This window comes from Pelophylax lessonae (assembly GCF_965119305.1).
Source record: "Pelophylax lessonae genome assembly, chromosome: 3".
NCBI classification, from domain to species: Eukaryota; Metazoa; Chordata; class Amphibia; order Anura; family Ranidae; genus Pelophylax; species Pelophylax lessonae.
Genome location: NC_138770.1, coordinates 618,138,097 through 618,161,475, shown reverse-complemented (window position 1 = coordinate 618,161,475; position 23,379 = coordinate 618,138,097). Strand labels below are relative to the sequence as shown.

At 42.5% G+C, this 23,379-nt stretch overlaps 2 protein-coding genes across 2 annotated transcripts in view; one reads left to right on the top strand and one right to left on the bottom strand.

The window, feature by feature from the left end:
• Positions 1–23,379, bottom strand: part of USH2A (usherin) — a gene marked incomplete at its 5' end in the record, with an annotated part of 1,334,617 nt that overhangs the window by 1,200,577 nt on the left and 110,661 nt on the right. Inside the window, 4 exons of the mRNA XM_082250984.1 lie at positions 1,665–1,758; positions 11,030–11,260; positions 14,387–14,571; positions 20,275–20,566. Of these exons, the coding sequence (XP_082107110.1) occupies positions 1,665–1,758; positions 11,030–11,260; positions 14,387–14,571; positions 20,275–20,566 (802 nt within the window). The remainder of the gene's footprint in view (positions 1–1,664; positions 1,759–11,029; positions 11,261–14,386; positions 14,572–20,274; positions 20,567–23,379) is intronic.
• Positions 6,449–7,654, top strand: LOC309550196 (uncharacterized protein; the record flags this gene model as incomplete). Its single annotated transcript, XM_082250615.1, has 1 exon — positions 6,449–7,654. One exon carries the CDS (start codon positions 6,449–6,451, stop codon positions 7,652–7,654), a length of 1,206 nt encoding a protein of 401 aa, XP_082106741.1.

Here is a 23,379-nt window from a genome sequence, read left to right as displayed (position 1 = left end):
CCTCTTCCATTGGACTAAAAGCTCTACCATACCACTTGGAAGTCTCTCACAGGACACCCACTATCAGCCTTCTACTCCTAGATATCTGTGAATGGCTTTTGCTCAGATTGCTACACACGCTCACTTTATCAACACGGGACCTAAAATTTCTGACTTTCAATACAAAAGGCCAAAATAACACAGCCAAACATGTTTCTATGTTGAAGACAGCACAGGACCATAAATGTGAAGTTCTGTGTTCTCAAGAAACACATTTTTACCAGAATGCTTCTCCTCCCTGCCTTCAATTACAGTGAGATATGTTTTATTAGGAAATCTAATTTGATAGTACTTGTCAATAATAGAAACCTGTGCACACCCCATATGTTGGGCTGTGTTGCTTAACTTTCTATCTGGTCCACAAATGATTTGCTGTCTCTGTAACGCTCTTGCGTTTTTTGTTAGTGAATGGATTTGCAGCTGCAGAATTATTACACTCAGTAGTCATGTAGAGATGTGTTGAACAAACATATCCAACTCTCAGGACTCATCACCGTGCACAGCCTGCTTTATGCAAATATACATACACTCAATATGATGTTCCTGGAGTGATAGGATGTATATGATAGTATAGAGGTAAGAGACAGGCGTTAAAAAATGGTGAGCACTCAGTAGTAATATTCAGGAGAGTGGTAGGTGATGATAGGTAGTATGCAGATAGGTTTAGCAATCATGTATAGTAACAGGTGGTAGGGGACAGCAGATGAAGTATACAAGAGAGAGTAACCTAGTGCAATGATGTAGATGATGGTAGGCTCAAGAGCTAGCAATCTATGAAGTTATGCAGATGATAGAAATAGTGCTTACATAGTAACAGTCCTTTAGTATGCAGAGGTAGATAGTGTAAGTTAGTTTAGGAAAAAATCCCCTGTGGGGTACTTATCACTAGTTGGTTTAGTTGTAGCAAGGTCCAGTAGCAAGAGAGTGATCCGGTAGCGAGATACGGGATCGGTAGCGAGGTTCCGGTTTTGTTCAGGCAAAGGAATAGCTAGAAGCTCCGGCAGCATAGGACAAGACTGGTCAAGCATGCGGTTTGAACGAGCAATGAGTGAGAGAAAACCGGCGATTGAAATAGCCGCTCATAGCGGCGCTCGGCGATGATGTCATCGTTCTTAAAGGTGTATGCGTTCCACCTAGTTAGCAAGGTGGGACGCAATATTAAGGTAGAAATGGGAAATAAGGGTACCAAAGGTACCAGAATCTTACAGTCTCTTTGTAGGAGTGTATTCTGGAGATACCATAAATGAATACCAAAAGACTGCAAACAAGTGGAGATAAAAAGTTAGAGATTCTGTTGTTGACCTCTTTAACTGAAAATGCTAGTTGCCTGGCTGTCATGGTGATCCTCAGTGCTTTTTTAGTCATAAACCCAGAACTTGTTTGCTGATGGGAAGTTCTGGATTTCATTTTTGATTTCACGGTATTTACAACATTTTTGTCCAAGTTCAATAAATCAGAAACTATTTAAACTGAAGGGAACCAGGTGACCAGTATTTTCTTTCAGATACAGTTAAGCAAGTGCAAGCTAAAGAACAACATAATATACAATATATACAACGTATTGCACCATAGCATTAAATCAGTTATATGTACATGAATCAAGAAAGCAAAACTTGAAATCTTACATTGTTCCCATGAGTATAACTGTTGACACTACAGAGACACTTGTATGGTGAGACACTTGTATCACAGGCGCTAGCATGTCCATGGCAATTACACCTGCAATGAAAAATGAAAGGATTATCTGTGTAATGATATTTACTATAGATGTACATGGTAAGAAACAAAAAACCTTTCTTGACTTCTAGGAATCATTTATGAGGGCAGTTCACAGGCTTTGGAGGTGATAGGTCGCATCCTCACCAACAGTTTCAACCCTGAAAAGCCCACATCACCACACCACAATTGCGTATATTTCATGCAGTTGCAAGGTTGTTGCGGTGCAGCCCAATTTAATGAATGTGATGTGAAGTATAATTTTTGCTGTAGCCACAAAGCATCATGTGGTATATATACAACCCCTTCCCTCTGCTATTTCAGCCTAAGGGAGCAGTTGAGGGGCAGTAAAACTACAGCTTATCTGCCTATTTTTACCACCTGGGATTTTCAGGGATTCAAATTTACCTGTGGGTAACTTTATTTCATAACTACATAACTACCCACCGTTCGAGATATTAAGCACTTCAGGCCTCATACCTGTACATTTGTACATCCCTGTAAATCAGAACAATTTTTATATTTCTGCTATGGACCTGTTTATTTCATAATTATTATCTTGCCATGAATTAAGATAACAAAGTAATATGATATATATATATATATATATATATATATATATATATATATATATATATATATACACACACGCTATATATGTTTACTGTATGTAAACACCTGCTTTTACACGCACATGAACTTTAATGGCATTCCAGTCTTAGTCCGTAGGATTCAATATTGAGTTGGTCCAACCTTTGCAGCTATAACAGCTTTAACTCTTCTGGGAAGGCTGTCTACAAGGTTTAGGAGTGTGTCTCTGGGAATGTTTGACCATTCTTCCAGAAGTGCATTTGTGAGGTCAGGCACTGACGTTGGACAAAAAGGCCTGGCTCGCAGTCTCTGCACTAATTCTCACCAAAGATATTCTATCGGGTTGAAGTCAGGACCATGTGCCGGCCAGTTAACTTCCTCCACCCCAAACTCGTTCATGCATGTCTATATGGATCTTTCTTTGTGCACTGGTACGCAGTCATGTTGGAACAGGAAGGGATCATCCCCAAACTGTTCCCACAAAGCTGGGAGCATGAAATTGTCCAAAATGTCTTGGTATGCTAATACCTTAAGAGTTTCATTCACTGGAACTAAGGGGTCAAGCCCAACCCCTGAAAAACAACTTAACACCATAATCCCCTCTCCACCAAATGATTTGGACCAGTGCACAAAGCAAGGTCCATAAAGACATGGATGAGCGAGTTTAGAGTGGAGGAACTTGACTGGCCTGCACAGAGTCCTAACCTCAACTCAATAAAACACCTTTGGGATGAATTAGAGCAGAAACTGGCCTTCTTGTCCGCCTCAGTGCCTGACCTCACAAATGTGCTTCTGGAAGAATGGTCAAACATTCCCATAGACACACTCCTAAACCTTGTAGACAGCCTTTCCAGAAGAGTTGAAGCTGTTATAGCTTCAAAGGGTGGGCCAACTCAATATTGAGCCCTACAAATTAAGTATGGGATGCCATTAAAGCTCATGTGCTTGTAAAGGCAAGCGTCTCAATAATCTTGGTAATACAGTGTTTGTGTGTGTATATATATATATATAAAAATATAAATATACAATATATATTTGTTTATTTATTTTACTTGCAAAAAGGAGTTTGTTTTTGATTGAATTCATATATAGAAAACATAGCAAAATAAAACACATACTTTTTTACTACTTTGATCAGTGTTAGTTTAAAAAATATACATCTATATTGTTACTGTAGATAAAAAAAGTACACATTTTATTCTATAATTTGTCCTGTTTATAATCACACTTAATTTTTTGAAACACAACAGTAAAAAATGACAATGTCAAACAAATAAAATGAAAACCAAGTTTAAATATTATCGGTTAGAAAATTACAAAATGAAAAGAATCAGCTGGAAAATAATGGTTAAAGCGGTAGTTAACTCTACTGCAAAGTTTCTTTTTTAGGGCCCCCCAGGTGGGTTATGCCATAATGTGCTAGTATGCACAGCATATTAGTATTTATAGACGGACACGTCAAACAGTGCCCCCCAGCACTGTGCTGGGATCGATTCGGTAGGCCCTCAGCGTTTCCATCTTTGCCGGATCTTCCATTTGGGTTCCGTGCCTTCAGCCGTTTAAAGGAATGGGCCGAGATGACATCACTCCCACTCATGTGCACAGGAGTTATTGGGCCGTAAATGTTTGCTGAGCTGTGCATGCGTGACTCAGTGTACATGACGGCTGACAACCTGCCTGTCAGCACATTTCCCTTTTCAACTTTAATGGGAGAAGGGAAAGAAGAGGTAATTAAGAGGCTGATTAAGATAAACTAAGGGTAATAAGAGGTTAATTAGGAACAATTTTTATTTAAAGAAAACAACCTTTTTTCACTTGTCAGGTAGCCTAAATCAAGGTTTCTTTTAACTTTAAATAGTTTATTTAAAGTAAGCTGGATCACACTATCTATTTCCTTTACTAATACATATGGCAGCTCAAAGATCTATAAACTGTATGTAACATCAGTTACATGCAATATACAGCACTGTGATCCTGGAGTGGTACAGGGACTTTCTCTGTTCTCAGGAACAAAAGTGAGTTGGTCTGAGTGCTGCCCAGCAATTCACAGGAATCTTTGTACTTTGTATCTATCAACAAAAACACAGGGCTTCCTCTGATTGGCCGGACGTGGAGATTGTGACATCATCCACCCACCTCTCCACCTCAGCCAATTAGGGGATGCCTTGTATTCATTCATAAAATACAAATTTACCTGTGAATGGCTGGGTTGCGTTTGGCCCAACTCAATTTTGTTCCAGGAATAGGACAGGAAATCTCCGTACTACAGAAAACAGTGTTGTATACTGTATGTAGACAATGCTACATACAAACAGTGCTTACTGTGGGCACATGTATTAGTGAAGGAAATAGTTGGTTTGGACCAGCTTGGTTATGTTAAATGAAACCTGGAGTTAGGCCTTAACTAACATCAAATGCAAATTGAAGCTTGTGTCTTTGATATGCAGATAAATGGGCAGGCGGAGCCTGCAGTTGTGGGAGGGGAGGGGCCGGCCTATTTAACGTCAGGCCGCCCTCCTCACTGGGCTGACGTTTTTGGGTACCGGACCACGCCCATCCGACGCAGCCATTGATCGTCATACCGCCGTCAGCTACCCACAGGAGCCCTCAGGAAGCCGTGAGTATGCGGGGAATGTCCTGTGCCAGCCGCACGCTAATGGTCGGCACCACGCGGACACCCCCGCCTTCACCCCGCTCTCCACTGGCACCCTACACCGCCTCCTTCGGGGGGGGGGGGAAGCGGCGCCGCGCCCCCCCCCCCCACTGTCACTAGGCTCCATCCGCTCGCAGCCTCACTAACGCACTAAACCTCGTCCCTCCTCCATGGTCCCTCCTCCTCCGGCCGGAGGAGGGGAAAGAAAAAAAAAAAACAGTGTATGTTCTTGCAGCAGCGCCGATCTCTGGGGGTGGGGGGGGCGTGTTCCGCACCTGGGACACGCAGGCAGCCGCCCCCCCCCCCCTCTTACCATCGCTGCTCACCTGCCTGGGGGGGGGGGGTCCAAGAGAGGGGTTTACTTGTTCATTCAAATCCTCAGTCATGAGCTTCGGGGGGGGGGGGGGCAGTTGTCACACTGCCACAGTTGTCACACTGCCACACAGGCCAGACTGGTACTGTGCCCTGCTGGCCTCTAAAACCAGCCTTCAGGCAGGGGAGCTGACACTCGATTAGATACCCATGCCTGTTCCATGGGGGGGGGGGGATCGGTTTCACACGCATCAAACCGCAGGTGGATAGGGAGGGGGGGAGGGAGGGGGGGGTTTGGGGTCGTCCAACCACAGGTAAGAAGGGGGGGGGGTCGCACAGGACTCACGCTCCCGCAAGCCTTGCCGTCCCCCGTCCTTTTCCGGTCTCCACGCCACGGGTCTTCGACCTCTGAGACCCACCTTCTTACGCATCCACGGTCACTCGTCCATCACTGCACGGACGCACAACTGGCTCACACCGCTGCCAGGTCACGACATCTCCTGGTTCATACCTCAGTCTGGTCACCCCCCTTAGTGGTAGGTCCGGGGGGGGGGTACCTACGCAGGCCGGCCCCCCCCCCTCGCACACTAGGGTTGGCGCTCGTAGGGCATTACTTCGGTTAAGTCAGTTCTCATGTCATCTCATATCCATGGCGTCAACCACGGTTTTGCTTACCCACAGGTAGTCTGCTTGAACATTACCAGACGTTCAACCAAGTAAGACCCCTCAAGAGTCATCTAAGGTATGCTGTTCCGTTACCAAGAGTTTCCCCTCTTCGTTAACTGGCGCAAGGGGGGGGGGGGCAGGGGTGGGGGGTCAGGAGCTTAGGCAGGTCACTTTGTAGTTATCGCGAGACCAACACCCATCCTCACACGGAGGTACTTTCGCCCATCGGCCCAAATCATAGCTAGCGTCTCGCTATTTGGTCAGGGTAGTCAGGGCTTCACCTTCCCAGAGGCCTACACCCCGCCATCATTCATGGCACAGCTTAGGTCCAAATCATAGTTAGTGCCTCCACCAGCCCCTGGGGTTAGCAGGGCCTCACGTCCCCCATTCAAAAAAAAAAAAAAAAGCGCCAGTTAACGCCCTGTCGTATGAGTTTTTCATCTCTTCTTTTCCCTTTCATGTCATCCCAGCATGTCTCGCGTGTCAGACCTAGGAGACGACCTCTCCCTGCCTAGCACGCCAGCCAGGCCACCCACTCCGGTTTCCGTTCCCGTCGCAGGAGGTAGCCTGGTTCCGTCAAGTCCTGGTTCCATGAGGACATGGACCATTCCTAAGATTGCCGCCGAGTTAAGACGGAGGGGGATACCTTTTACGGCCACAGCCAGGAAGGCGGAGTTGTACAGGATCTTGGTATCCAATACCGGCAACCCGCTACCAGGGACTGACGCACGGGACAGTGTCAAGGACGCTTTAGCCGAAATCCAGGCCACCATGGCATCTGTTCTGGCTTCCGTTAGTAGCCTAAGCCAGAGGTTGGAAAAATTAGAAACCCCTGTACCAGCCTCCGCAGCTTCCCCAGGTTCCCTGCCCTCTCAGGTCTTTGGCTTGCCAGCCCCTCAGGGCACCTTTTCAGGTATGCCAACTCCTTCAGGCCCCATTCCTCACATCATTACACCAGCACACATGGTCCCGCCCTACATTAGGAAAGACATTCTGGAGGGGAAGGATGTGAATCTTATGTCGCTATTAATTGCCTCTCAAGACATTGTCGAGAGCAAGACTTACAATTACGGGGACCTGTCTGTGGTTCTGAAGGCCAAGGACCCCAGACTAAACAGGAAGTTGTCCATTCCCGAGTTTGTCTTGGCCTTCGGTCTGTTCCGGGACGTGGTCTGCTTTAACTTCCCTCATCGCAGAGAAGAGCTGGATTTGTATCTACACAAGTTGGTCGACCTGGGGCACAAGTACGGCGGCACCACCTTCTACGATTATCACCGCTCATTCTCAGCCAAGGCGGCGGCCACCTTTGCCCAGTTTAACATCAGGATAGATTGGGGCCAGCTGGACACCGAGTTGTTCTGTCGCCACTTTGCCGGGCTTGTGCCACCTGCATGCGCCACTTGTGCTTCAAACTCCCACTCCACCAACTTGTGTACCGTCGAGCCCAGTTCTTCTGCCACCAGCGAGGTCACCCCGGGCCCCAGCAGGTCTGATCAGAAGTTCGCCAAAGACAAACTGGGGAGACCGATAGTGTTCTTGGGCAAGGCACAGGTATGCAACAATTTCAATGCGGGGGGCTGCAGCTTCAGTGCTTGTAGGTTGTTGCATATCTGCTCCACCTGCTTCCAGGCCCACGCCAAGTCCATGTGCCCCAGTCGCCTTTTTCCCAAGAGCTGACTGACCGAGGTACAGGTCGATTCCCTGGCCTTCTTTTTGAAATCCCATCCCTCTCCAGACCTAGTCGACTTTTTAGTTTCAGGGTTCACGACAGGGTTCCACACTGGTCTGGTGGCACTCCCGTCAGGCACAATCGAGTGCAAAAACCTACAGTCTGCCTTGGCTGACCCGGCTGTAGTCGACACTCTTTTGAAAACAGAGGTAGACAAGGGTTTCATGTTAGGTCCTTTCTGTACCCCTCCTTTTTCCTGCTGGCGAACCAACCCATTGGGGGTAGCCACGGGGAAATACAATAATAAAAAACGATTGATCATAGACCTCTCGGCTCCTCATTCCATCGCCACGCCAAGCCTCAAATCTCTTATTCCCTCCGAAGAGTTTTCACTACAGTACACTACAGTGGATCACGCCATTCAGGCTATCCTGAAAGCCGGGAAAGCAGCTTGGCTTGGGAAGACGGACATTTCCAATGCTTTCAAGCTGCTGCCCATACACCCATCACTGTGGCATCTGCATGGTGCGAAATGGAGGGGGTTTTACTATTTTGCCATCCGCCTGACCTTCGGGGCCAAAAGCAGCCCCAAGATTTTTGATTTATTTGCTGAGGCTCTGTGCTGGCTCCTATTAAATGTCGGTTGCTGTCCAGTCATCATCCATTACTTAGATGATTTCCTGACAGTGGAGAGTCCCACAGCCACTCCGCTCAGCCTGGTAAAAACGGTGGCACTCTTTTCGGCCCTAGGGGTTCCGGTAGCCGAAAAGAAAACAATAGGTCCCTCCACCAAACTGACCTTCCTAGGCATTTGCCTAGATTCGGTCGCCATGCAGGCAAGCCTGCCCCCGGACAAAGTTCAGAGGATCAGGGCAGAGATTGAGGGGTTCCTCGCCAAAGGTTCTGCATCCCGGAAAGACCTACTGTCCCTTCTAGGTTCCCTGAACTACGCCATGAGGATTATTCCCCAAGGCCGAGCTTTTGTCTCCAGGCTTCTCTGTCTGCTCCCTGGCCTCCCGCACGACGGGAGTACTGTCTCGTTGGACGGGCAGGCCAAGGCGGACTTGACCATGTGGAGGCAGTTTCTGGCACATTGGAACGGGGTGAATATGTTCATCCTGCCTTTTACCGACCACTCCCCAGTCTTATGGACCGACGCGGCAGCACTTTCAGGATTTGCAGCCATTTGCGGGGACAATTGGTTCAGAGACCTTTGGCCACCCGAGACTGCCAGTCTACCATCTTTTAACCGCACTTCCGCCCTTTTTGAAATTTATCCCATAGTGGCAGCAGCCCGGGTGTGGGGACACCGGTGGGGAGGTCAGACAGTAAAATGTTTCACGGACAACATGGCAGCCTGCGACATAATCAACAAGGGCCGTTCCTCATCCCTCACCATCATGAGCCTAGTTAGGAGACTAACTTGGCTCGCTGCCACCCTACAGTTCCACTTAATTTGCGAGCATGTGCCAGGTTCTCACAACTCAGCAGCTGACGCCCTTTCTCGTTGCAAATTGCAGGTCTTTTTCCAGTTGCACCCCACAGCCGTGAGTATCCCAGACACGCCACCTCGGTTTCAAGATCTCATCCTGGACTAGCCAAACTCATGGCCCATGGGAGCACGCTGGCTCAATCAGCACTCTCCGTCAACACTAGGCGCTCGTACGATCGGGCTCTGACCATTTTCTCCAGATTCATCACGGAGTACAGCATCTCGGATCCTTTTTCCTTAGACACCATGGTGGCGTTCACCTCCTTTTGCCACTTAAATCTGAAACTCGCCCACAGCACGGTCAAGCTTTATCTCGCAGGGGTGCAGTTTCATGTGATCAACACACACCCCAGTCACAGTACTTTCATGTCTTCCAGGCCAATTAAAAACATCTTAAAAGGCATCCTTTGCTTGGAGGGCTGCAAGCCCGCGAGACGTCAACCGATCAACAGCTGCAGGTTTAGGGCCTTGTCTGACGTGTTGGACACACGGCCGTTTGAGGCAGGAACAAATCGTGTTATCAAGTTTGCCATATACCTGGCCTTCTATGGATTCTTGCGCCCCAGCGAGTTCACCGCGGGTAGGTTAGACGGGGCCTCCAACCCGCTGAAGGTGGCAGATTTGACCAAAGTAGGGGATCATTTCCTCCTGACACTACGTCACTCCAAAACCAACCAGGTGGGGCCGCCGGTTGACGTTCCCCTGTACCCTACAGGAAATCAATGGTGCCCGGTCCGGTTATTGGATCGTCTTCTCCCATCCGTGACGGGTCTTGGCCCAGATGCCCCCCTTCTGAGTCTCCACGGCTTGCCACTCACCACCTCGAAGTTCATGCAATACGTGAGAACCCTGCTCTCAAAAATAGGTTGTGACCCTGCAGCTTTCTCGGGTCATTCCTTCCGTATAGGGGCAGCTTCGGCAGCATCTAGCCACAACATACCAGTGCATATTATCAAAAGGATGGGCCGATGGAAGTCCTCTGCTTACAGCCGGTACATTCCCCAGCCGGAGAATGAACTCAGACTGGCTTTTAGAGATCTGGCCACATAGCACTACAGGTCTAGCTTTCTGTTTTGGGATATGTGTGTATTAAAGGTCGTTTTGGTTAAGTTATTCCTTTTTGCCCTCTTTATTTACAGGCCTGCCCGAACCACGGTTTCGGCACGCCTCAACCGTAGTTCTTTAAATGGTATTTCACTCAGTTATTCCCTGACCACAAATGGGCAGGCGGAGCCTGCAGTTGTGGGAGGGGAGGGGCCGGCCTATTTAACGTCAGGCCGCCCTCCTCACTGGGCTGACGTTTTTGGGTACCCCTCCCTCCACTCCCCTTTTTTCAACAATTCCATCTTGGTGGGCCCTCTTTATTTACAGGCCTGCCCGAACCACGGTTTCGGCACGCCTCAACCGTACTTCTTTAAAGGGTATTTCACTCAGTTATTCCCTGACCACAAATAAAACAGAGCAGATACAAAAATAACCATTTACTGCCCGTATCTAGAGCATTTCTTGTTTTTATGTTTCTATTGTAGCCCTGATAAGGGCGAACTATTTTTTTTTTTTTTTATCCTGGATCATCCTGTTTATGAATTAAAAAGATCATCATTTAGTTCTAAAACTAGTGGTCTGGTTTTATTATTACCTTCCTCTTCTTCAGTTTTTATTTCTATCCCTTAACCCCACTGTCACAGAGAGGGACAAGAAGTTGAATGGAAACAGGCAACATATGAAAATGTGGAAAAGGTTCTAAATGCATGGGAAAAACATGTTATTGCTGGGTTCTAGTCTTTCCCTGCTTTATCTAAAAATTAAAAATTGTTTTGGAGCTTTAGCTAGAATTTTCCTAAAAACAATCTTTAACAAGGTTTCAGCATTTTTCTGGTTTCTGTCTTACCGTCCGCTAATGGTGATTTCACCTATTCCGTAATACCGATGTCGGAAGCTGCCAGTAGCCTTCTCAGTCCCTGTTGTATAATATTGACCAATCAGCTGGATCCTAACTTGGGATGCTTTCACAAACTCTTGAAGTTCAGTGGTACTGTGAAAGTCTTTGTAGCCAGGTCGTTGGTTTGGTTCTGGAGTGAGGAGACTCAGGGTCAGGTTTCCATGTGAATAAGGTGTATCCCTATACAGTGCAGAAAAGAAAAATAGACTTGGAATTATGAAAATCCTGAAGAAGCTATGAGGATTAGTGGCAAAACATCCTTTACATAACATAACAAGTCTACCTGAAAGTCAAAACTACTACTAGGTAATTGTGGGCATGATCTCCAATCAGTATAAAATAGCATCCCTGCCCCTCTTCCCCTCTGAGTTTTTTGCTTTCACACAAATTGTTCCAACATCTATAAGGTTCACAGGTTGTTGCTATCAGTAACCATGTTATCTCTGCGTATCATAACACACTCTGAGAGGAATATTGGTAATATTTTATATTGGTTCTGATCTAAGGGGTTATCTGGTAATTTGGGTGGTCAATGACATCACCCAGGAATCCCTGCCCCTTTGTTTAACAGCTGTCATCTACCAGACTTGGCCTGTCATTGGCAAGGAGGGTGACAGGACCAGGCATGTGGGATATTCAGCCTGCTTTAAAAATGAAGTCTGCGCTACACTAAAATAAGAAAAAAATAGTGAAACCAAGATGTTTGCAATAAAAGGAAAATATACTGTACAACACCCTTCTTGTGGAATATAAATAAAAATTGCTATGGTTCAGCAGGGGGACCATACCCTGTCTGGCTGCATGGTCAGATAAGGGTCTTAGGTGTGTTTTGGGGGGAACCTCACACTTTTTTTTTTTGAGTGGGTCTCCCCTTAAAATTTATACCAGATCTGAAGGGTTTGGTATAAATGAGGGAGAACCCCATGCCATTTGTGTGTGTGTGTGTGTGTGTACCCAATTAAAATCTATATCAGATCCTCATCTAGGATAAGCGTTTGGTGTAGATGAAGGGAATCCCTTACTGCTTTGTATACCAGAACAGAAGCAGCTGGAATCTGTCATTTTGCCAGCAATTTAAGCACAGATTCTTTCTTTGTAAATGATAGTTTGTATACACCGTACAGATGTGCCACTTCAAAGGTAGGGTCAGGGCTTTCTCCAGGCATGTTATTTAATGCAACTTTTTACATTTTACATGTTTCCTTTTAAGCTTTACTTATGCTATTCTTGGCGAAATTGAATTTTTTACATTTTGTTTTTGCTTTAGTACATGTCTCTCCTGGACACTGCTTAGCCCCCATGCCATTTCGTTGACAATCTCTAGCATTTTAGCCCAGAAAATGGTCATTGCTGTTTTTTCAACACGCTTCTATTGACTTCAAAAAGGTTCTGATTTGACATTCTGAACTTTAGTCATGTTCACAAAACCAGAATGGAGCCCCGCTCATCAGTGAAGTTCAGCTCATTGCTAGTGGAAGTTGGCAAATCAGTGTGTGGTGGTTACGTAGGAGTGAGTGAAGTGTTTTCACAATAGAAATCAGTAAACAAATCATTGAAAAGATCTAAGCAGCACCTGTTACAAAAGGGAGCAGCCTATAGATTTTTACATTTGTGTATATAAATGGCAAATTTAATTGGAATATCTATTTTCAACTGAAAAAAAAGGATGTCTTGTGAATGGCATGAAAGGCAACCCAATCCTTTGAACATGCTAACAGCCAATGTGCTTTGTAGGTACAACAGATTACTTGGCAGGCAAATGTGCTGAAAATTTTTCGGCAAACCAGTCATGCACTTCTTTATAAATATGCCCCGAAGTCTATAGCTATTTATTATTAATATAGAGCAATTTAACATTGACAACATACATACAGTAAATATTTGCATTTTGTTAGCATTATATATGCATATCATCAGACTGGGATTCTACTCCATTGAACATGTAGTCTTTGTTTTAAAAAGGTTTTTGTAGAATGGAAGTCTACTCTCCTCCTAGCAGTAGCATACTACCAATTATTATTTTCCTCCACTAGACAACAGACTTATATCCAGGTTATAAATGTGTATTAAATCATATCAACCAGAGCATCTTAAGAGATAAGTGCAATTTTATTGGATAGCACAGACTTGAGATACTTAAACTGTATAGGGTATTTATTTTTTTGCTTTTCTTTTTAGAGATTTACATTTTAGGTAGAGCTTAGAACCCCATATTTTCATTGCTGTCTGTGTTTCTGAAAGGGATATTCATGTTCTCTATTTGTCCTGGCAATCCAATATTTTAATTTGCAAGCAGAACAGAAATACAGGGGATTTTCCATTTATTTCTGTTGTGTCTCTCTCCTGTCCAGGTATTTTCTGGAAACAGAAGACATTCTAACATCAATGCAATGTCAGTTGTCTCTGACAGTCATTAGCAATATGGCAGCAATATCTAGTATAACATGTCAGTGATCTCTAACTTTTTCCTGTAATGGGCATGATAAATAAGGGCATATCTCTACTAACAACCTTCTTTATATCTACCATTATGTAAACCCTACACCAGTTAAACTATGACTATAAAGTCTATCCAGCTCTTTGATGCAGGGAGAAACGTGCACCATTTATCCACTTTTTATCCATCTGCTGTCCTGAATACATGTTTCTGTTGTGGGGGATGATACACACTTTATGGCCAAAGGTTTATTGGACAGCTGACCATCGTGCCTATGTGAGCTTATTGGACATCCCACTCCAAAACCAGGAGCATTAATTGTGATGTTTTGCCTCCAATTCAAGTGTAACAGCCTCCACTTTTCTGAGTGTGTGGGAATTTGGGAACATCTAGCTAATATAGCATTTTTTTAGTTCATGCACTGATGTAAGGCCTGTGATCAATGCTCCACTCAAGTTCCTCCACATCAAACCACTTAAGCCCTGTCATTATGGAGCTGGCTTTTTTGCACGGGGGCACAGTCTTGCTGGAACAGTAAAACACCTTCCCCAAACTGTCTTTTTTTTTTTTTCTTTAGCATTAACAGTACCCTCTACTGTAAATACCTGAACTAAATCAGATTAAGAGGTTTTCACATACTTATGACAATATAGATGGTCAGATGTCCACAAATTACTAGCCATATAAAGTACTTTTGATTGCAGTTGTATTGTACCCCTCGTTTCAAATGTTGTTATATTGCTGAGTAGCTTATAGGCTGAAAAAATATATCGTCCTAGGGTCCTTATTCTTTTGAGGCACAACTGCTACTGACTCACAGAATATAGATAACATTACCCAGTTTACCAGTTTTGAGCATTTCAACTTACTTGGGGAGCTGGAGACAATTGACAGAGTCAGGATATTGTAAAAAGCCATTGTTCTCCATGCTGAAGTCCTGACAATCCCTTGAAAGATATTGCCAATCTTCCCAGACTGAGCTGCTATGCTTCTTCCTCTGTATTCTTAATGTTTTAGGCAATGGGCTATAGAACCACAAAGTAATGTAAAATATCTAAAAGTAAAAGCAAAAAGTCAAAAGCAAGTTAGAAAAATAAAATATAACAGAGTCGATGTTCCATGCTGTTCTATACTATCACTATGCTATTCTGTTTTGATATCGAAACAGTTTTACTAGAGAGCCTTCTCTCTCTCTACAGTTGCAGTAAACCAATAAAAGTCTGTTATATTTTAGCATTTTACACAGCCATTGATATTAAAACGGATTAAATTTGTTTTATTTACATGCTGGAAAGGGATAAACAATACGAGTTTTCACAAAAGTTTGGCAAAAAGCAGGATGTTTCAGAAAACTTTTTGCCGTTTTAGTGAAATGCAATAAGGTGAACAGGGAAAGCAAAATTAAGGTGCTTTTTGGTGCTTTTTAAGGTTAAAATGGCTCCTGAGGATTACAGAAACTGCTTTCAACTATCATGGATGTGTGCCAAAAACAGCCCCTCATTAGCCTTATTAACTTTTTTTCACAGAATGAAAATATACAGACGGGTAAGATAAAAGTAAAAGCAAATAATTTAAAGCAACAGCACACAAATAACAATCAAATACATAAAAAAGCAAATGAACACAAAAAAGAAAGTGCTCCTACTGGAAAACAAAGTAGCCTAAATACGGTACATACATCCCTCTCCAAAAAACACAACCTCTAAATGGGGAACGATCTTAGGAAGGGGAAGATCACCTTTTTTTAAATTAAATTTCTCTTAAACAGCTTGATGCGAAATTTATAGTTTACAAAAATTCACTGATGGCAAAAAAATATATAAAGCACATTTTTGCTGTGTGGTCATATTTAGGCAAGTGACTACCCTAGGCACAGCTAAGAATGACACCTTTTGTACAAGCACCACCACTTGTGTCGTGATTATTTTAGTAAAAAGTAATTCTATGCACTACTGGCAGCAGCTATATATGCAGGGCTACATTTAAACAGCCCAGCCTAGGGCAACAGACAGAGTCTACTGTGTAAGTCCTGCATGGCAGAGTTTGGAGAGGGAACTGGAATCAGTAAGAATAAGTGGTGTTGTAGGCAGTGGTGTAGGAGATTAGTATTTACCTGTAACTATCGGTAGCAACAAGTTGGATGTGGCATCAATGAAAGGGGTTTGAGAATGTGGTAAAATCAAATTTGCTTCATCGAATCAACATTTCCTCCCACCCACCCTTACACTAAGCAATGTAGTTCTTCTTTGATTTGTCACCTCAGCCTGGAAGGGACTTGAGGTCTTTGAAATGGCTGTATCTGCAGTCAAGGCTCAGTTAATATACAGGAGCTGTTTCAGGTATGGCATCCATTTGGTTGACTGATTAAGTTATAGTTAATAAGGAACCTACATTTCTAGTGGAAATTGTCCTCTAGACAGTGTCATGTGGCTGTTACACCTAATAAAATGGCTGTTGTGGCCTTTAGAAATAAACTTTGATGCGGTCTGCTTTGTGGGAGTGCTGGTTATGTGACATTGGTTATCCTATCTTATATACAGTACCTCTCATCATGCAATGACACCAAACAAAAGAAAAGAGATGTTTTTTATTTTTTGTGAACTATAGAGTCATTTGGCTCCTCACAAACAAGCTGTACACCCTCCTTACCCCTGCAGTCTTACTAAATTAATCTCCAAAGTCCAGAGGTGGACACAAGCAGAAAATAAAATAGGGAAAAAATTTACAGAATTTTTTGAATTTTTGGATTTGAAGTTGCACCTCCTCTGTTACCCTACTGATCTAGGAATTGGAGTCAGAGACAGACACAAAATACCTGGAATTTTCATCAATTTTGCAAGTGTTTGTTTTTTTATTGCTGCCTAATGCTCTGCCGGGGAGATTTCCTCTCACTTTCTGTCCCAGTTACAATGCTGCCACCATAAAGGAAGTTTGTGGAATTCAGGGCATTCTGTGACCTAGGCGCGAGTAGAATCACCCTTTTAAACACATGGCCCATAGCAAAGCCCAGTTCAAAATAATGTAAGGAAAAAAAAATTAAATGGACAGCCCAGCTATAAAGTTGTCAAAGTCATATAACTGTCTCTACCATTGCCAGGCAATGTTCTCTACACCGGTAACCCAAAGACACTCTGTGGAACACCACAAGCTCCTCACTGTGCCCTGCATTGATGAGTATTAAACTTTAAGAGTAGAATGGAGTAAACACTGTGGTGTCCAATAGAACACATAGCAATATTCATTCTCCATTTTAAATGAGCCTCATAGCCCATATAATATATAGCTTAAAAGGAAATTCCATGCAACAGATATCTTTAGTTTGGGTAGACCATGATAGGTCCAACCCCATTTAGGCTTCCTGTAACTCTAAGCTGCTCCACTGGAAAGGTCTGCCCTTGGAAAAGCCAGGTCACTAAAACCTTATAGAGCAGCCATGCTCCTTCAACTTAAGAGTAGAATTATCAAATAATAACTACTATCCTCTTTTAGCTCCAAGAGTTATAACAAGATGGGCATGTAAGTAAATCCTTATGTGCAAAAATGGTGCACTGTTCCTTTAAATCTTGTGATAGAAAATAAAAGCAATATGAACAAAATGTTCCTTTAAATGCTGCAGTGCTTGGCTGTGCACGTAGCACTTAGTGCTAAATACCAGTGTAAACCAAAATGAAGTAATATAAACAAAATATGAATAAAATTATGTGAAAAATTGAAATGCACAAAAACATACAATCCACTGAAAGATATTAATGTAAACCACAACAAAGTGTATATGCTATTGAAGAGTGCTCTGTGTTCCACGATGCAAACACTGCACAGGTGCTCTACTATAAGGTGCTCCTAATTGGGAGTGGATGGTCTCTTACCACAGTGTATTGACCCCGATTACAGAGATCAAAGGAAGTCTGCAAAGAGTCTCCTGGGCGCTGATGTTGATAGACCGAAATTTTCACAGCATGCATCAAATGGAATAAGCTCATCATACGGCCAAACATGTGAATCCGTAATAACAATGCATTAAAACATAAACAGATGTACACTTACGAGAAAGCAGTAAAATTGAGCATGAAAAAAAGCTGGCCACGGTGTCACCCGTCTAATCGGCCACTCTACACCCGACGCGTTTCCACAAAACTGACGTCTTCTGGGATTCGAGAAAAATTGTTGGGTCTATTGACATCAGCATCCAGGGGACTTGTTGAAGGTTTCCTTTGATCTCTGTAATCAGGATCAATACACTGTGGTAAGAGACCATCCTCTCCAAATTAGGAGCACCTTATAGTAGAGCACCTGTTGAGTTTTTGCATCGTGGAACACAGAGCGCTCTTCAATTGGCACTTTTCAGTGGACTCTATTTTTTTTTTGCATGTTTCATGTATATTTATTTTTCACATCTATTCATTTCCACTCAATAGCATATACACTTTGTTGTGGTTTAGATTCATATCTTTCAGCGGATTGTATGTTTTTGTGCATTTCAATTTTTCACATCATTTTATTCATATTTTGTTTTTTTTTTGCACTTCATTGTAGCTTACACCAGTATTTAGCACTAAGTGATACATGCGCAGTCAAGCACTACAGAATTTAAAGAAAAATGTTATTCACATTTATTTTCTATCACAACATTTAAAGGAACAGAGCACCATTTTTGCACATATTATTTATTATCCCCCTTGCAGGATTTAGGTTGCAGCAGTTCCCCTAAAAGGTCAGTGGAGATTTATTTTTGTTTTTTTATGTAAGTAAACCTGAATGTTCATCCAAAACCAAGATATCAGTTCTGGGTGACATTCTCCTGTCACATATCAGCACATATTGTCAGACAGCTTGCTATGTCATTTATGTATTTAATAGAAACCTCTTGTATGGAAGCAGGCATGTGGTTTAATTTGTTAAAGATATCTAGAAAACCAGCCAAATGGATTCATGAACAAGTGTATTCCTGGGAAACAAGCTTTAACCAATGTTGACTTTGTCTGTGCAGCTCTCAGCGACACTAATTAGCTAAGAGTTATAAGAGCACTAGTCAAGATAATTATAAGCATACATCATAATCACTACATGGTAGGCTGAAGAAGAGAGAGTCTAAAGATAGAGTAGTTAAAGGATGCTATTAATCTGCAGGAACCGTAAAATGGATGCTGAGCTACAAACCATACCCAGTCGACATATAGACTTCTGTAAATAAATGAATAAGCATAAATACTGTATACAAATATAAATCCAATGCCTGTTCTTTAGCTTTAGTTTAGTTTTTAATATTGAGGCAAGAGGAATAGAAGTTAGTATTTTACTTTGTTACCAGATAGCAAGAACAAATAAATGCCTTTAATCTTTTAAGGTGTCTTCTTCCATCCTGAGAACCCCAGGTTTAGCTGTGTGAATCAGGATACTGGTCACTAAACTGATGCATTCAGCATATTTGTCAAGGAGATGGTCAGAGACTACAAACACACAATAGAATGTGTTGGACACTCGAGACCTGCTTTAGGAGAGTCATAGACTGGAAAAATTACATCAAACTGCCCCACTGCTTTTACTGCCCATATACAACTCAACATTTCCCAAGTTGTGCTTTCTATAGCCCGTCTAAAAAAAAGTGATATTTCTCTTAGCAAGATCCTTTTAAAAGATCAGAGGGAAAAGGACATAAATAGAACACCGCACAGAAAAAAATAGGTTAATGTGAAGGAAATAAACCAACCCATTAACTTGTAGAAGCCACAATAATTTCCTTTACCTGGCTTGAGTTGGCACCAAAACAAACCACTAAGGCCTGCATAGAAAGGCTCCATTCACATCTAGACACCCTGGATCGTGGGCAGAATCCCTGCGATTCTGCTCGCGATCCAAGGTGTCTAGATGTGAAAGGAGCTTAAGTGCCAAAGGGCTACAGGTTTGGGACCATGGGGTCTACAGCCAGCTTCAGCGCCCTTTTTCATAATATAACTGAATTCCTTTAAATGTAGGTAAGGCACTGGCCCTTCACCCTTTCATTAGGTGTTTCAGTAAGTCTATGAGCAAAGTTACATAATTCATGGCAGCTAATTAGAAAACAAGGTTTACTTAATGTTTTACTATGAGTTGTACTCATATTTAAACTGGCACTGTGCATTGTGCAACGACAACACAGTAATATAGGAAAAAATGTAATGTATGGGTATTTATTGTTGGATATGAATACATTTTCGTATTATATTCAATATTCTTTAAGGTAAAGAATAATGGGAAAAGTGCAGTAAAGCATCCATTCAATATTCATTATTCAATAAAGTGACCAAAAAGGGAATGAGCTCTCATTAGTTGTTAAGGGTTAAAAAAGTATGCATCTTCACTGCTCTTCGTGCTGTCTTATTTCACTTTTTTTTTGGCCATAGTAGGTAAAGTAAGAGGTTAATTTTATAACAGACAGAGTAAGCAACCTGTTCTTACTTTTTCTTCAATCCCTTGACTAAATGTGTAAAAAAAAACTGGCATTTCCTTGTATGAGGGGCACACCTCTTATAGTACAGCATGTGAAGCCTAAGTTGGCAGTCTCCATGCCCAAATGCTGTGATGTGTTGACAGGGGAAGTGTACAGCCTACATAAAAACTCCATACATACATATAACTCCTTAGAAATTAGGACTTATAATGGCCTTTCTGGGGGCTATGGCAGTGCATTAAGGAGGGCAGAAAACGTGAAAATTAGAGGTTTAAGCTAGCATGATATATACTAGTGTGACTTAGGCCAAAATATTCATGACAGTGTCACCTGATATTGTCCATTGTCTAAATCCACAATGATCTTAATGCCTTTGACAATGTCTGATGGCGATAGTAAAGAAGAAATCCATGTTGTGTTCAGATCGTTATCATTCATGTAAGGCACAGGATGAGCATCTGGATTAAGCCTCAGTACTTTATCCTTGGTTGAGTTGTCCACTCCATTCGGAAAACAATATCTCCCAGACATGGGTTCCAAACGTGGGTGGCTGCTGGGACAACGGCATTCTGGCTGAATGACCATCTGTGGGAAATTTCCTGAAAATACTTCTGAGATTTCTCTGTGGAAAAACAAAGCAAGATTATCGAACCTGTAAATCTACACTGGCAAAAAAAGTGAGTGATAAGACATTGAAGTAAAAATAGACAAATCAATCAAAGGTTTAATTAAACAACACATGTGCCTGGAGGTGACAGAAGTGGAAGCCTGTTCGGAGGCAGCAGGTCTAATCAAGGTGATAACTATGGCATAGCTGCCAACTGTCCCTGGTTTATGGGAACAGTCCATTTCAGATTTATTCTGGATTTTTTTTGTCCCTGGAAATGACCTAAATTTTTAGGACTGGTCAATGGTCAAAACAGATGCAGTTCACAATTAATTAAAGATAGCCTGTACATAACCTGATTTGAGGCAAGCATACTAGCAACTTTTATCAAGACACTTTTTAAAATGAAAATGCAAAAAGTCTGAATCTGGGCAAAGAAACATACCTGCATGTATCATGCATGTGATATGTTGAGGTTTATGGTGTTTTAAATTACCCATTGGTTATAATGTGATTTAATTTATAAGTAAAATAAAAAGTAAATAGGATTTTTTAAGTCCTACATTTTAAATGCCTAATTAAAGTGTTTATTACCCCAGCATTTCATATTCCTGATATGTGCCTGCTGTACCATGCACTTGTATGAAAATGTATCATGTTCCCTTTGTATTGCTTCCTTTGCGTGAAATATCTGCCAGTCCCTCTGCTTTCCTCTTAAAAACTGACCACACAAAGCAAAACACATGGTGGACAGTTTTCTAGCTATGCTGGGAACTCATCCTGGTTTTTACAGATGATCAGACTTGTCTTAACTCCCCCCCCCCCTTATCCCCCATTTACAGCCATTCAATGGAAAGTTCAGTGTACTGCTGTGTCTCCCCCCCACCCAGCTTTTATGCAGCTGGGAACAGAAGGAACAGAACATATGTGATCACTTACAGTATAAACATAGGGATAAAAGGTATTTATAATGTTATGTTATCAGTGTAGGTAGGATGTGCAATAGATAAAAAATACCTTTCCTGGTCAAGCCTCCCCCTCAGTATTGGCAAAATATCTAAAGCCTCAACCACCTGATTATGTGATCTCAGCTCAGAAGGAAAGGATCAGAGAGTAAATTGGTTCATCTTGCTCCTAAGTAGAGGTTTTAGTTGCCTCGGTCTTCAGATGTGGTGCCAACACTTAAAGGAACCCAAAGCAAAATTTTCTTCATGAAAGGCATTTCATCTGTTCTATTACTCCTTACTATTTCACCCCAACAAGACTGTAGCCAAGTGCTCTTTTGTAACCAGGAATTTGTTTAACCACTTTACTACCGGAGGATTTTTCTGTCCTACGTCCAGGCCACTTTTTGCGATTCGGCACTGTGCCACTTTAACTGACAATTGCGCGGTCATGCAACGCCGTACCCAAACAAAATTTACGTCCTTTTTTTTCCACAAACAGAGCTTTCTTTTGGTGGTATTTTATCACCTCTGCGCTTTTTATTTTTTGCGATATTAATAAAAAAATGTGAACATTTTGAAAAAAATAACAATATTTTTCTACTTTGACAGTTAAAAAATATCCAATATATTAAATTTTTGTCATATATTTAGGCCAAAATGTATTTAGCTACATGTCTTTGACAAAAAAATTCTCAATGAGCGTATTTTTAACCGCTTTAAGACCGGAAGATTTTACCCCATTCCTGACCAGGCCATATTTTGCGATTCGGCACTGCGTTATTTTAACGGACAATTGCGTGGTCGTGCAATGCTGTACCCAAATTAAATTTATGGCCTTTTTTTCCCCACAAATAGAGCTTTCTTTTGGTGGCATTTGATCACCTGTGCGATTTTTACTTTTTGCGCTATAAACAAAAAAAGCGACAATTTTGAAAAAATAACAATATTTTTCACATTTTTTTAAATTTTTTAACATTTTAGGCCAATTTGTTTTCTGCTACATATTTTTGGTAAAAAAACTCGCAATAAGCATATTTTGATTGGTTTGCGCAAGAGTTATAGCAGCTACTAACTACGGGAAATGTATGTCATTTTTATTGTTTTTTTTTTTTTATCTAGTAATGGCGGCGATCAGGCGGTGATCTGCGATTTTTTTGCGGGACTGCGACATTGCAGCGGACAGATCAGACCCTTGACTGACATTTTTTATACTTTTGGGGGTACCAGTGACATTACTACAGTAATCAGTGCTATAAATATGCACTGTTACTATAAAAATGACACTGGCAGGAAAGGGGTTAACTTTTATAGTTGATCAAGGGGTTAATGTATGCCTGGTGCTTACTAACGTGTGTGGGGGGTGGGGACTGTCTGACACAGGGACAGATCGCAGGTTCAGCTATGCTGAATCCTGCAATCTGTCCCTGCCTGTCACTTAGGAGATTTCCACACTCGATCCCCGATGATCGGGGAAGAGCAGCGGTGATCACCGCCGCTCATCCCCTGGCCCGACTCCCGCTGTGACTGAATACAGCGGGAGCGAGCCGCCCACAAGGGGAGGAGTCCAGCGACGTAGGTCTACGTCGCTGGACGATATCGAGCCACTTTGCCGGTCGGCAAGTGGTTAATGTACAATCACTTCACAATTATCCAAAATAAATATTTCTGAATAATTTTAACCCTTTGAGCCCAGCAATGTAGCATATACATCAACAAATTGAGCCTTGAAGAAGGGAGAACCTTGGAACCACAAAACTAATTGCCTCATCTCTTCCAATTTATATGAAGAAATATGTAACTATGTAAATACATTTAGATTTTTTCATTTTCAATGTGGTGCTCTTCCACACACCTCGTGATCTTCACCAGGAGCTCCTTGCT